Genomic DNA, 12,947 nt, shown 5'->3' with positions numbered 1-12,947 from the left:
TTGTGTCTCTCTTGAATATCACATGCAGAATTTCTCAATTTTTCCCTCAATTTAAAAGGAAGTTTCGAAACAACAATTTTGAGGTTAGCAGACATGTCCAATTCTCTCATATCCCTTAAATCTGACATTGCATTATTGCAGCCACGTAAAAATAATGCATAGTCCTGTAGTAACGAAACACTTTCAGCCTTCACCACAGGCCAGTTGAGAACCTTTTCCATATAAGCTGCTGTGATCTTGGTTTCATTACCAAAGTGTTCCTGTAGGAGGGCTTTAGCGGTTTCAAATCCTCTCTCCGCACTCATATGTAAACAGCTTTGTACAAGGTCATGTGGGCGCCCTCTGGTGTACCTTTCCAAGAAATACATGCAATCACCTTTAGATGCAGCTTTCTCTTCCACACAGTGCTTAAAAGCTTGCATGAACGTTTTGAACTTCAGTGGGTCACCCTCAAAAACAGGCATTTGTCTTGGTGGCAGTTTGCTTGCTCTGTGTTGTTGAATGTGCAGCTCGGATATTTCATTTTGCTTTTGCAGAATTTGTCGTGTAGAATTGTCATCAACTGCATGTACAACATTTTCAGCGGGTCTTGCAACTGCAACAGGTAAGCCTTTATTTTTCCTCAATCCTGCAGACTTCTCAAACCTTGCTTCAGGAATGTCAGGTATTTCTTTCGATCTTTGTTTCTCAAAATAAGATCCCATTTTATCCTGATCTGAAAATGCTTGCAGTACTGCCAACTCTGCATCCGAGGCTTCAATCTCAGCATCCATTTCCACTTGTTCCATTCTTTTGCGTAATGACTCCACCTCCTTCTCCATTTCATGTTTCTTTTTTAGCGCTGCTGCGCGTGCCAGAAGTGCAGCTTTCTTGGCTTCTGCTTGTGCAACTTCAAATGCAGCCTTGCTTGATCGACTTGATCTTTCACTGGTGCGGCTGTTAATGCATGATGATGTCCCAACATTTGATACACTGTCCGTTGGCTTTATTTCATCCTCAAGGTGAACCTCTTCTGTGGTACCATTATTTGTACTCTTAAAATGATTTTCCACACACTGGCAAAATTCATGCACACTTAAAAGCTTTGCTTTGAACCAGGTCTCATGCTTCTCTTTTTCCTCTACGGGTAACAACTCAAGCAGATTATTATGTGCAACTTTTGCGTCATTAATCAAAGCTTGATATTTGCTGAAGCTGCCTTTTATTTCAGCTTCATAACCAGACTCACACATTAAACCTTGAACAGTTTTTTTTAGATTGGCGGCTTTACTTAATTTGGATTTTCTTAGTGTCTCCAAGTCATTTAGTTTAGAAAGCAATGCTTTTGCTGTAGGTTTTATAGATCTTTTTTTTTTAATGGAGGCTTCTTTATCATTTTGTGAGTCAGCCGACACCACATGTGTTACCTCGATACCTTGATCATTTTCATCCATTTTACATCGCTTTCAACCAAGAAAAAGCAAAACAAAAGAAACATTTCATTCAGAAATAAAGCATAAACACTTTACTTTTCTTGTGTAAACCCCTCGACCCAAATGTCTTATTTCAAGTCCTCGTTTACTTTAACCAAATGTCAATATTTTGTGTTCTCCTTTTATTCTTGCTGTTTATACTTTAATAACTGCAGCTCTTAATGCATACATCTTTTTATGTGTGTGTGCTAACTGCCGTTACCTCCTTTGTCCGAGTATCTGCATCAAAGTGCCCCTTCTTCACTGTCCAATGTGAAGCCGCACACAAACCTCCGTGACCGTCGCCTATGGTGTCCGTCCGTCCTTACCGCGTCCCATCCGGACCTCCTCACTGTTCACGGTCAGTCTCAAAGCGTTTTATACCGACGTCCGCTACTGATCTCCGCCGTCCTTCACCGATCTCGATCTCAGCCGTCCGTCACCTCCATGATGGCCGCCTCACTGTCCAATGTGAGGCCCGCTGCGCCCATGGGCCTACTGCATCTGATGCGCCAGCGTTTCCATTCAGCCGATCACCATGATAGTGTGCGAACAGCATAAGGACCGTGTCGTTTCAACTTGATCAGTCTTTTCCTCATACAGAGGGGGTTTTTGACTAATTGTTGGCGCACATTTAAGTTGTTTTGCACGCGTGTTTCAGGCGTGCTGTTTCCTTTGGCTTAAAATAATAAAATAAAATAAAAATAATAAACTTTCAAAAGTCTGAACATAACGTCGGATATGCCAATCCATTTATTAACATAACAAAAAATAAAACATTTATTCAATAATAACTTAACTCAAGTCAGTCTCCATAATTACACGCCGTGCCTCACGGTTAAAAACCACGCACCTCGCAGTGCGCCACACCTGCACTAATTACCCAATGTCTTAAGTAGACTTGTGGCTGCACACAGCGCCAACCCATGGCTATACACAGAATGGCTCCAACATAGTCTACTACTACTTCTGCTAGAAATTATAATACTTGTACTACAACCAACAACAACAACTAAGCTACTCCTACTACTAATACTCCTGCTTATAATATCACTGTAACAACAACTGCTGTTTATACTATTACTACTGTTAAAAACAACATCTGCCTACCATTACAAGGCTACTATAAAAAAACCGTGTTGGGCAAGTTACTCAGAAATTTAAATAAGTTACTTGTTACTTAAAAGGGATAATATTACATTACTTATTACTGGGTATTAAAAGTAACAAGTTATGTTAAGGTTACTCGTTACTACAATAAGTAACCTGAGCTGTCAACATGCAGCCTCTCAGACCAGATGATGCTGCCACAGTACAGGCTCTGAGTATACAGTATTTAACTACATAAATATCTCTCCCGACGGTTCAACTAACAGCATATTCATATCAGCAGCAAGAAGTTGGCCTATGGTTTTGGCTGAAATAAAAAACAAAGCAATGCTTTCACGACTGTTGAACTACTGTTTTTGTGCACATGCACTAATAAAAGCAGTATTCAGTGTTTTTACAGAACAATATTAAACGTTACTTAATGCCACTCTCCTGATAAACGCATGCATCACTGGCAGCAGTGGCCTCCCGGTCAGCTTCGGAGAACAGCTACAGCCTACTCCTACCACCACTGTTAACATGTTCAGTCTCTGATGAGCGTTACTCAGTAACTACTTGCTGTTACTGACAGGGGAAGATGCTGCACCACAGGACGGGAGAGAGGAGAGTCGCTGGACTCCACTGACGTGGAGGCAGAAGACAAAAAGTGACACCCTGACCGCCCATTCCTGGAAGTCAGTCCAGGAAGAGGAAAGTGAAATCTTCTCTGGTGTCAGACAGAACAAAGAAGATTCCTGGAGCAGATGCTTAATGTGGATCGAACCCATCAAGCCCAACGCTTTCTCTGAGAACATGATGAGGTCTCAGCAGAAGGCAGAGGGTAGAAGGTTTAATGCCATGCAGGCACAACAACGGACCGATCAGCAAATGTTTATGCAGCCTTGGAAAAGTTTCTGAAGAATCTGTAGAAACTGTTCAACACTGTCATTCACACGTCTTTATGATTGTTCAAAAGTGAAGGAAGGAAAAATGTTGCATATTATAACCTGCGTTGTCTACATTAATATTGTTTTGTATTTCCTGTTTCAATCCAGTGTAATAAACTGTCTATAGATTCAGGAAGCCTCCCTCCTTTAACTCTTTATAGTGAGTGTTACCCTGAGAATGACAAAACACAACATCAAAAAGCAACAACTTGGCTGTGACAACACCCAAAATCAGTGCGCCCAATGTAGAAAGAGGATGGAGGTCAGGTAGCGGCCGACCTGAATGTTTTATCCACTTGATGCGTCTGAAACACGACAGCAGGCGTCTTGAGATTAAAGACAGGAAGCCCTTGCGTCGTCCTGCTGTTGCTCTTCCATCACTTCCACTTCGCTACTGTCCACTTACTCCTCTCTCCTCGACTGTGTAGCTACTCAGACGTTTTGGCAAAGTATTAAATTCCCATATCAGTTTTGATACAGACTGTTCCTTGGGATAAAGTGTGGTCGTTACCCTTTAATTATTTGTTTTCTAATATAGTGAGAGAAGTAACGTTTACATTGATTCACCAGATCCACGCAGAAAAATCTTTCTTTAAAAGATAAAAGACAGAATATTGACAGGAAGGATAAGAAAGGACTGTACGTCTGTGTGACATTAATGCTTTTATTCAGTAGACGACAGGAAATGAAGGTGAACACATTTGGAGCAGCCGTCGCTACTTCACCAGGTCTGGAGACCGACTGGGAACTTCGTACAGTAACAAGCATGCTGTGTGACATCACGTGTAGTTTGGACCAATCATAGCGCAGTTTTGGACGAAACGTTTAAAATTACACATATTTACAGTCATTTTTAACCAGATAAGAAACAAACTATTATTCTAATAAGGTCACTTTTATGTGACTTAAAACATGAGATAGGGGATCTTCAAATTCAACATGTTTGACCTCAAGAATACACACAGTGGCTTGTTAAGAAACAATGGAAATATAACTAAATACATTGTTTACATAATGAATAATGTGCTCATTGTTCAAGAGAAACGAGCACATTCAATATAAACAATTGCTACAACAAAGCGAGAACCATTACATATTAACATGTAAGTGACAGACTGGTTCAGCTGTATATTCACTATAATATACGTGGAATTAACTTCATTTAATTTGAATACATTCAAGCTAATGACACTGTATTGTTCAAAAACAGCACCAGTAAGATTAAGATAACAGTCAGCATTGTATTTGACTCCTTGGCACCATGATAAATATTAAATTATACATTCATTGAGGACTGACCATTTAAGTAGCTTATTTGAACACTGAGTTTTCTCACTACAAATACATACTTTTCTGAAACAAGTGAACTCCAATTACAAAAAGTAACATTAGATTTTCCCTGCAAACATTTTCAGTAAAGTTCAGTCACCTTTTCACAAACAAACAAAAAACAAAATAAAGAATTTTTGTTGATTTTTCCTCCGACACAAATATTCTGACAAAATTTTCGCACAAAACAGCCGCCAAAATCCAGACTTTGCGTGGACTGGCGGGCTTGAATGTTTGAAGGCACTACATGGTTAAGGTAAAAATTACATTTTATATAGGCTACATTACAGATCTGGGATCTGCTGGTTTAACAAGCCACCTGATTATTTAGGGTACCTGTTCTTTTTGGTTTTAGCCCCTGAGTTTGTGGAAATAAATATTTGGATTTGATCCATTCTACTTTTACCAGGTCCCTTTTAAAGCTCTGTTGTGTTGAGATACGTATGTAGCTTTGTCCATTTCATTTAGATGCCATCATGTCTTTAACAACATCGAGTGGATAATTCAGTAGTTTTGACTCAGTGTGAGAGACGCATGAGAGAATCTCTGGGTGAAGCGCTGAATACTTTTAAAGGCCAACAGGGTGGCGACTCCACTGACTGCATAAAGAGGTTCAATTGTAGAAGTCTACACTCACCGGCCACTTTATTAGGAACAACGGATCAGCCGCTTTTTAAGACAAATAGCTAATCAGCCAATCACATGGCAGCAACTTAATGCATTAAATCAAGTAGACGGGGTCAGGACAACTTGCTGAAGTTCAAACCGGGGAAAAAGGGGATTTAAGAGACTTTTAATGTGGCGTGGTTGTTGGTGCCAGACGGGCTTGTTTCTTAATAGTGCCAGGAGTCCAGAGCGGTCTAATGTACCGGTTAATTGATCTCTCTCTCGCTCTTGGCTGGAACAACTTTCTTTGCTTTCCATTTGCAGAGCCTGGGCTGTGCAGGAAAACCGGAGCACACTGAGGAAATATTCGCTATATTTAACTACAAGTGTATTGGATTACAGTACATTTCTATCCCTTTAAGGGAGCCACAGTGTGCTGACAATATTTCTTCTACTGGTCCGCTGCTGCGTTCTGAACCCTTATAAATGGTTCAGAACGCAGCAGCGCATCTGGTTTTTGATCAGCCCAAAAGGACTCATGTCACTCCATCACTCAGTGACCTCCACTGGCTCCCCGTGGCCTCCAGAATCAGATTCAAGTCACTAATGCTGCCAAAAGTGGTGGAACGAGCTACCACACGCCATCAGAGCTCTAACTTCAAGAAGCTCCTGAAAACTCATCTCTTCCGAGAACACTTCCTCTTATAACACCTCTAACTCCTAACATCTAACATGCACTTCCTGTGCTCTTCTTCTTCTATCCCCTACAATTATCTTGTACTGCTTTGCACTTTTTTTGTTAATTCCTTCGCTAGGTATTTACTCCAATGATGTGATATGAACTAGTGTTGTGTCGTTCAAAGAACGTTTCGTTCATTAGACCTAATCGTGTGTATGACTCGGGAGGAACGGGTCGTCTCAGTGAGTGATTCGTTCATTTTCACGCATGCGTGAAGGATCTTGGACTCTTACGTTCGCTCGTCACACGGCAGCTGCGTGAGCTCCATCAGCACAGGAAACAGAACTGATTAGTTCACGACTCTCAACTGTGGGTCTGTTTGAGTCGTTCATTTGTCACGTGACAGCTACTGTGGAGAAAGAGAGGCAGGTCGGCTGTCAGGTAACAGTCACTGGACTGATATTATATAGCTTTCTTGTTAAGTATGTGACATTTAACAAAGCACAACGTTATTACAGCGCAGTGATGTTGTGCTAAGTTATAGTTATTACTGTAACTTTGCTAGTGTTTACAGCTAACAGCTGATGAGAGTTGTTCTGGGTCCACTTCAGAGCCCTGACAGGGTTCTACCTGGAGCCGAATTACCTCCGAGGTCGTCTCCTCTCCAAAACAAACAGACCCGGTCATTAAAACATTAAAACACAGCCACGTAGCAACGTTAGCGTTAGCTTTGTAAACAGCTAACAGCTGATCCAGGTCTGCCAGGGAACGCAGCGTAACTTTTCCTTTTTATTTACCAACAGAGCCGAGCTGTTGTTTCACAGCTCCTGACTGCTGAACAACCTGCAGTGTTTGAGAGCGACGTGCTCATGTGTGTTTCTCTGTCTGCAGAATCTGGACCTGATGTGGCCCATTCTGCGTCCAGACCTGCCAAACTGCTGCATTTATATAATGTGTTAATATTTCTTTGTTCCTCTCTCTGTGCTGGAGTTCTTTAAGAACTTGGTGGCTCGATCCAGATTATTATTAAATTGGTTGAATTTTAATAAGAGTGTGTTTCTTCATATAGTGAATCAAGCTTATTACTTCAATATATTTACTGCAAATCTGATATTAATATTTTACTCCTGGATAGGGACGTTAGGCTGCTGTATGAATGAGCACTTTAGAGATAATGATAGTAATTATATACATCAGCCTTTATGTGGCCGGTCTGGTTGTATACTACTCGGGAAAGATTGTGACAATGGACGGATTTAGCCGAGTAGTGGTGATTACATATAGACAGCATATTTCTGTGGTTTTTACATGGTTTGAATTTGGCTGTGGGCCCAGGGGGGGGTTATATAATGATGATATACAGTAATCAAGAGGTGAATTTGTCCATTATACTTTGTCAATTAAAGCAAGCCAGGCAGCCTTCCGTGTTTGAGAACGGCGCTGTTTTCTAATCGCCCACTAGAGGGCTGCAGCGCCGCAATAACCAGCCTAGTTCAAATGAACGAAATGACTCAAAAAAGAGATTTGAATGAACGAGTCTGTCAAAAGACTCGAACTTGCCAATACTAATATAAACTATGAGCTCTACTAGTATTTATTGCTGCTCTTACTTGTATGTATTGTCAGTTGTAGATCTGTAGTTGATGCTCTGTTGACGCTTGTATGTTGTTCCTCAAATGTAAGTCGCTTCGGATAAAAGCGTCTGCCAGATGAGTAAATGTAAATGGTCCAACAAAACAGTATTTGGTTGTTTGTGACTAACATGCGTGACTCAGTCTACAGATTCACACACACCTTCACAGCAGCTCTGGAAGATCTTTATGATAACCGTTTCCCTGCTCAGGAGAACCTGCAGAAAAGAAAAGTATATATTACATAAAGTCAACTTGCTTTCAATTCAGAAAACGGACATTTTGGTGTGAACCTGCCCTTAAAGATAGCATCAATGCAAAACTACTAGTATAGCAATATTATAGTAATTGGTAAAAATATGGTAAGCAGCTGACAATAAAATGTTTATATAAGTGCAATATTTGGATTAAAAATGTAATACGGTGACATTAATGGGGTAAATATCTTTTAGATCTGTTTAAAGACTCTGTAAGACGAAATATTGACATTTAGGGAAATCAAAATGTCGAATCATCCATTTATTGGACGGTTATGTTTTACAACTCGCTATATTTATTTGTAACGATCAGAATGAGAACCAGAAGCTGTGCCCCTACACTCGAGACTGCCTGTGCAAATTTGCAGTCAGAGTTTGCCTCATTACAATCTGCCCCGTTTCATTTGAAGCTACTTTTAAATGCACACAAGACAAAGGTGATGATATTTGCACCTACTAATACTAAAGTCCCAGCTCTCGCTATTAACACAACCAAGACGAAGCCATTGAACTTGTTGATACTTATAAATACTTGGGTATCCGGCTGGACAAAGCTTGACCCTCTTTATCATGCGGCTCTCAGGTTCATCACAAACGCTGGCTATCAGACACATCACTGCATCTTATACAGTAGGGTAAATTGGCTGTCACTCAAACTGCGCAGGATGCTACACTGGCACATTTTTATTTATAAAGCTATTTTAGGATTTTTGCCTTCTTATATCTGTTTAAAATTTGTTCATATGCAAAGCAAATATTTAAGATCTAGTGACGAACTACTTTGTTTGAAAGAGGAGTCTGTCTTACTACGGCCCTTCGTCCAGGAATGAACTCCAGTCTGAGCTTAAGATTGGTGCGCGGATTTCCTTAGCTGCTTTTTAAAAAAGAATATCTGACATTCTGATGGACATATGCAGTTGTTTTAATTAACGGAAGGTAGAGCTCTACATTTAGTCCTTCTTTCGTTTTTTTTATATATTTTAAACTCTTTGCATTTTTGTCCATGTAAATATTTTGTAAACTTTGTGTGTAAATCTGTCTTGTATTTTAATTTACGTAATGTATTGTTTTTCAGCTCATGGTTGAAAAATTGTATTTTATTTGTGCTTTGCAGGACTGTGTCTCAATGGGACATTTCCTGTTTAAACAAAAGTTTTTTTTATATAGATAGATAGATAGATGCCTCATAAATAAATAAAGGCTACAACATAAGTCCGGTAGCTCACCTGGTGGAGCGTGAGGGTTTGATTCCACCTCCAGCTTTGTGCTGAATGTCATCCTGTTTCTCTCCCCGTTTACCTGTCTCTCTTCAGCTGCTCCTGTTCAATAAAGGCAATAAAATTTAAAAAAACTAATACCGTATATCTGAGAGGACGAGACCATCTCGACACAAGATGGTTTCTGTCAAGTATCTGTGATGTTGATGTCGGCACATGATGAATATGTTGATACAATCCATTATATGAACTGACCTTTATTACAGCGTACTGTGATGAACTTTGTAGCTACAAGCAAAACTAGAACTGCAGCAACAGGTAGAGCTCCTAAAGAGAATCCACAAAAAAACCATCCTGTGACGTCCCCTCTGCTGCAGGTGTCCTCAAACAGTTTCTCTGAAACACACAACAAAACCTAGAGTCACACTCAGAATGTAAACTGTATCTCATGTACAGCACACTGGTTATTACCTACACAGAACTACTACTACTACTACACAAAAATATAATTTTATAGATTAATATTTAGCTTTTGTTGAGCTAAATTCAAATAATTCAAAAGCATGTTCACCCCAAAGTGCGTATATTTCGTAAAATCTCTACACCTGCAGGTTGACTGCTTTGGGGGGCAGATGGGCGGCTGTCTGTGTGTGTGAGTGTGAGAGTGTGTGCGCGAGCGAGCAGGTGACAGGTGAACTACTCGAGTTGAAGAAAACTTGCTGTAAAGGAACACTAAAGAATCTCACCACAGATAAACACGTAGGTCTCAGCATAAATCTGATGTTTGATCTCCTCCTGTGTGGCTACACAGCGATAGCGGTCGGTCTTCTTCACAGTAGTTTGGAGGATGATGTAGAAGCTGCCTCCTCTTTCTGAGACCTGTGGTTCTTTAGCAGGAAGTTTGTTTCCAGCACTGTCCTGCCACTCTACTGTAGGTTTTGGAAAAGCACCTTGAACGTCACACTGCAGCAGGGCCACGTCCTGCGTTTGATAAAGTGTCCTGACAGACGGCTCTGGAGATGCTCCTGTGAACACAGTAAACAGACACATCAGCTATAAAAGGACAATAACAGGATTATAAATGTAACACTGTGATGTTTCTTGTTCGTCTCTTCTCCGCTTGTAAATGAGGATTAAAGTGAGAGTGAGAGTGAGATGTTGTGATCTGTAGCGTGCTGCAGTTACTGCAGTGCTAGAGTCTGACTGAACACAGTTTCACCAACAGTTTAAAAGGCTGATGTGCCGTTTACATCGTGACCCACAGAGTCCGACCTTAAAGACACATCAGGAGAAACTAGTGGAGAGTCTTGAGTTTAATGTCTCTGATCTGCATGTACACTTTAATGCAAACATTGTCCTGTATCATAATGATGAAGATCATCATGACGACATTTCAAAATACATTTAACACCACAACTCTGCAGTAGTGATGATGAAACCAAATATGAAAAGGTCTTGGACTACTCTGGATGGCTCTTTAACAACAGCCTGTGGGCAGCTCCCAAAGTACTCTGAACATCTAATGAACCAGGAGGACGCTGTCTGTGGAGGGTCAGGTTTAATAATTAAATAATCTTTATCTAGAGGTGAAGCTAATTAGCTACCTTCACTGTTGTGCACTGGTATTACATACTCATTTACTCAAGTACTGTCATTATATACAATTTTAAGATACTTGTGCTTTTACGCTTACATTTGTCTTAAAAACTGTATTTACTTTGCAAATTATAATTTTACATGATATACTATAATATAAATGAATACATTATAATACGGTGGAAGACTACTGTAGTAATAACATGTACTGTAATATAAACAAGTTGTATATTAATGTAATAAATGTAATGATGGTGCACTTCTACACCGCCATCATTGAGTCCATCCTCTCCTCCTCCATCACCATCTGGCACGTTGCTGCCTCTGCCAGGGACAAGAGCAGGCTGCAGCGCATCATTCACTCTGCAGAGAAGGTGATTGGCTGCAATCTTCCTTCTCTTCAGGACCTGTACTCCTCCAGGACTCTGAGGTGAGCAGGAAAGATTGCAGCTGACTCCTCCCACCCCAAAAACAGATTCTTCCCATCTGCAGCTATGTACACAGTATTATCTTCCGTTGTGTTACTTCTGCACAACACAAACCCAGAGTAATGCACATGTAAATATGTGCAACGTTGTTCTTTCTCTGCTAACAGTTGTATTATTTTTCTCTATCCGTTTTATTATTATTATTATATAACTTGCATTGTCCATTCCATATTTATATAGTTCTACGTGTAGCACCTCATCACCAAAGCAAATTCCTCGTATGTGAAGGTTTGTGCTCATTATGTTTCTTACCGTTTGGAAATCCGGGTGTTTTTCCAGACAAAGTCAGCAGACAGAAACAGAAGAACAGAAGCTCCTGGACTGTCGACATGTTGGAGAAGTAACTTAAATTAACGATAACGGTGCAGATAACTTCACTTGCTGTTAGCTGAGATATTTCAAAATAAATGTACGCCTGCCTTTGGTGCGAGAGACCCGGGTTCAATTCCCCACTGTGACCCATCCACCATCGTGTCCCTGAGCAAGTATACACTAATACTAAACATTACATCTAACGTTATTTCAATTAAAACAAAACGCACAGTATGCCGCGTGGTCCACGAACTTCCTCGTTTTGTAATGGCTGTTGAATGTAATATAATGCGCCTTCCGGCCACCAGCGCTTTGTTGCGCTTCAGTCTCTCCTCGTCTTTTCGGTCGGTGACTGGAGACGAACAGAGGCGAAGTCCAGCTGAACAACAACAACAACAACTCCGTACATTGTGTTTTATGCAACAAAGTTAAGGGACTTTTATACATTTTGACGAAGGACTAGATAAACAATGAGCAGATATCATGTCTGTGGGAATGTCGGAGCTTTTACTGTTGAATGACATCGATTTGTGCTTCTATCTTTGCTGCACATCTGGCTAACATCAGGGGAGAGTTGCAAGAATATTGTGATTCACATATGATCTTTTAATCAACATTATGTGTTTTTTCAGTTCAAATTTGAAAACAACACAGGAGCATTTTAGGTTAGATTCTTTTTTATTAACATATTTACAAACTTGCATTGAATGAGGTTGTATATATCTGAGGTAACAGAGCTCTGCACATGGCTATACAGAAAATACAACTCAGTCATGGAACATGTGCTTGTAAACCAAAGTACAAAGCAGAAATACATGTTTTTACAACACTCTAATTCTCTCTGTCTGTGTCACAGTGATGGATGGTGATGAGGAGCTGGAGAAAGCAATGCAGAGCACATCACCCACCAAGGAAAATTTACTTACTGAACACTCAAACACAATTTTGGTCAAACAGTGTTATTAAATGCCAATCTGTTATACCATTGAATCTTTTTGTGCATTGCCAGCTGCTGCTCCATCATCATCATCATCATCACTTGCTGATGTTCCTGGTAACCAGCAGGGTTCATGAACTGATTTGCTCAGTAGCGAGGGTAAGTACCCATTTTTGTCTTCATGCAAGAAAAATCTATCTATATTGCGTCACCTGCTTAGACTTATAAAGGCTAAAGAAGAGTATTTTAATTGAGCATCGATCCAGACCAAACTGTGTGAATGAAGTGCATCACTATTATATTACCAATTATCTTTTATATTATAATGAAGTACTCATTCAATTTTTAAGACTTAGCAGGTGAAGAGCGACTGTTGTCTGTTTTAGTACCGTCTGCTTCACTGCACCG

The 12,947-nt window shown here is 40.2% G+C and overlaps 1 protein-coding gene across 6 annotated transcripts in view; it reads right to left on the bottom strand.

The window, feature by feature from the left end:
• The window catches only part of LOC119886073 (butyrophilin-like protein 10), a 72,775-nt gene that overhangs the window by 9,005 nt on the left and 50,823 nt on the right, over positions 1-12,947 (bottom strand). For 2 of the 6 annotated variants that reach the window (XM_038696583.1, XM_038696585.1), the window contains 3 exons: positions 9,462-9,602; positions 9,216-9,308; positions 7,568-7,950 (listed from right to left, as the gene is read on the bottom strand). In XM_038696583.1, coding sequence (XP_038552511.1) covers positions 7,898-7,950; positions 9,216-9,308; positions 9,462-9,602 — 287 coding nt within the window. In that variant the 3' untranslated portion in view covers positions 7,568-7,897. Of the gene's footprint in view, positions 1-7,567; positions 7,951-9,215; positions 9,309-9,461; positions 9,603-9,952; positions 10,232-12,947 lie in introns of those variants that run through there. The other 4 variants (XM_038696586.1, XM_038696582.1, XM_038696584.1 and 1 more) reach the window with 4 other exon arrangements.

Source organism: Micropterus salmoides, unplaced genomic scaffold (assembly GCF_014851395.1).
Source record: "Micropterus salmoides isolate LMB-PRFRI ecotype aquatic unplaced genomic scaffold, ASM1485139v1 Ms_hic_scaffold_4, whole genome shotgun sequence".
NCBI classification, from domain to species: domain Eukaryota; kingdom Metazoa; phylum Chordata; class Actinopteri; order Centrarchiformes; family Centrarchidae; genus Micropterus; species Micropterus salmoides.
The sequence above is the reverse complement of the archived record's forward strand: the minus strand, read 5'-3'. Positions and strand labels throughout refer to the sequence as shown.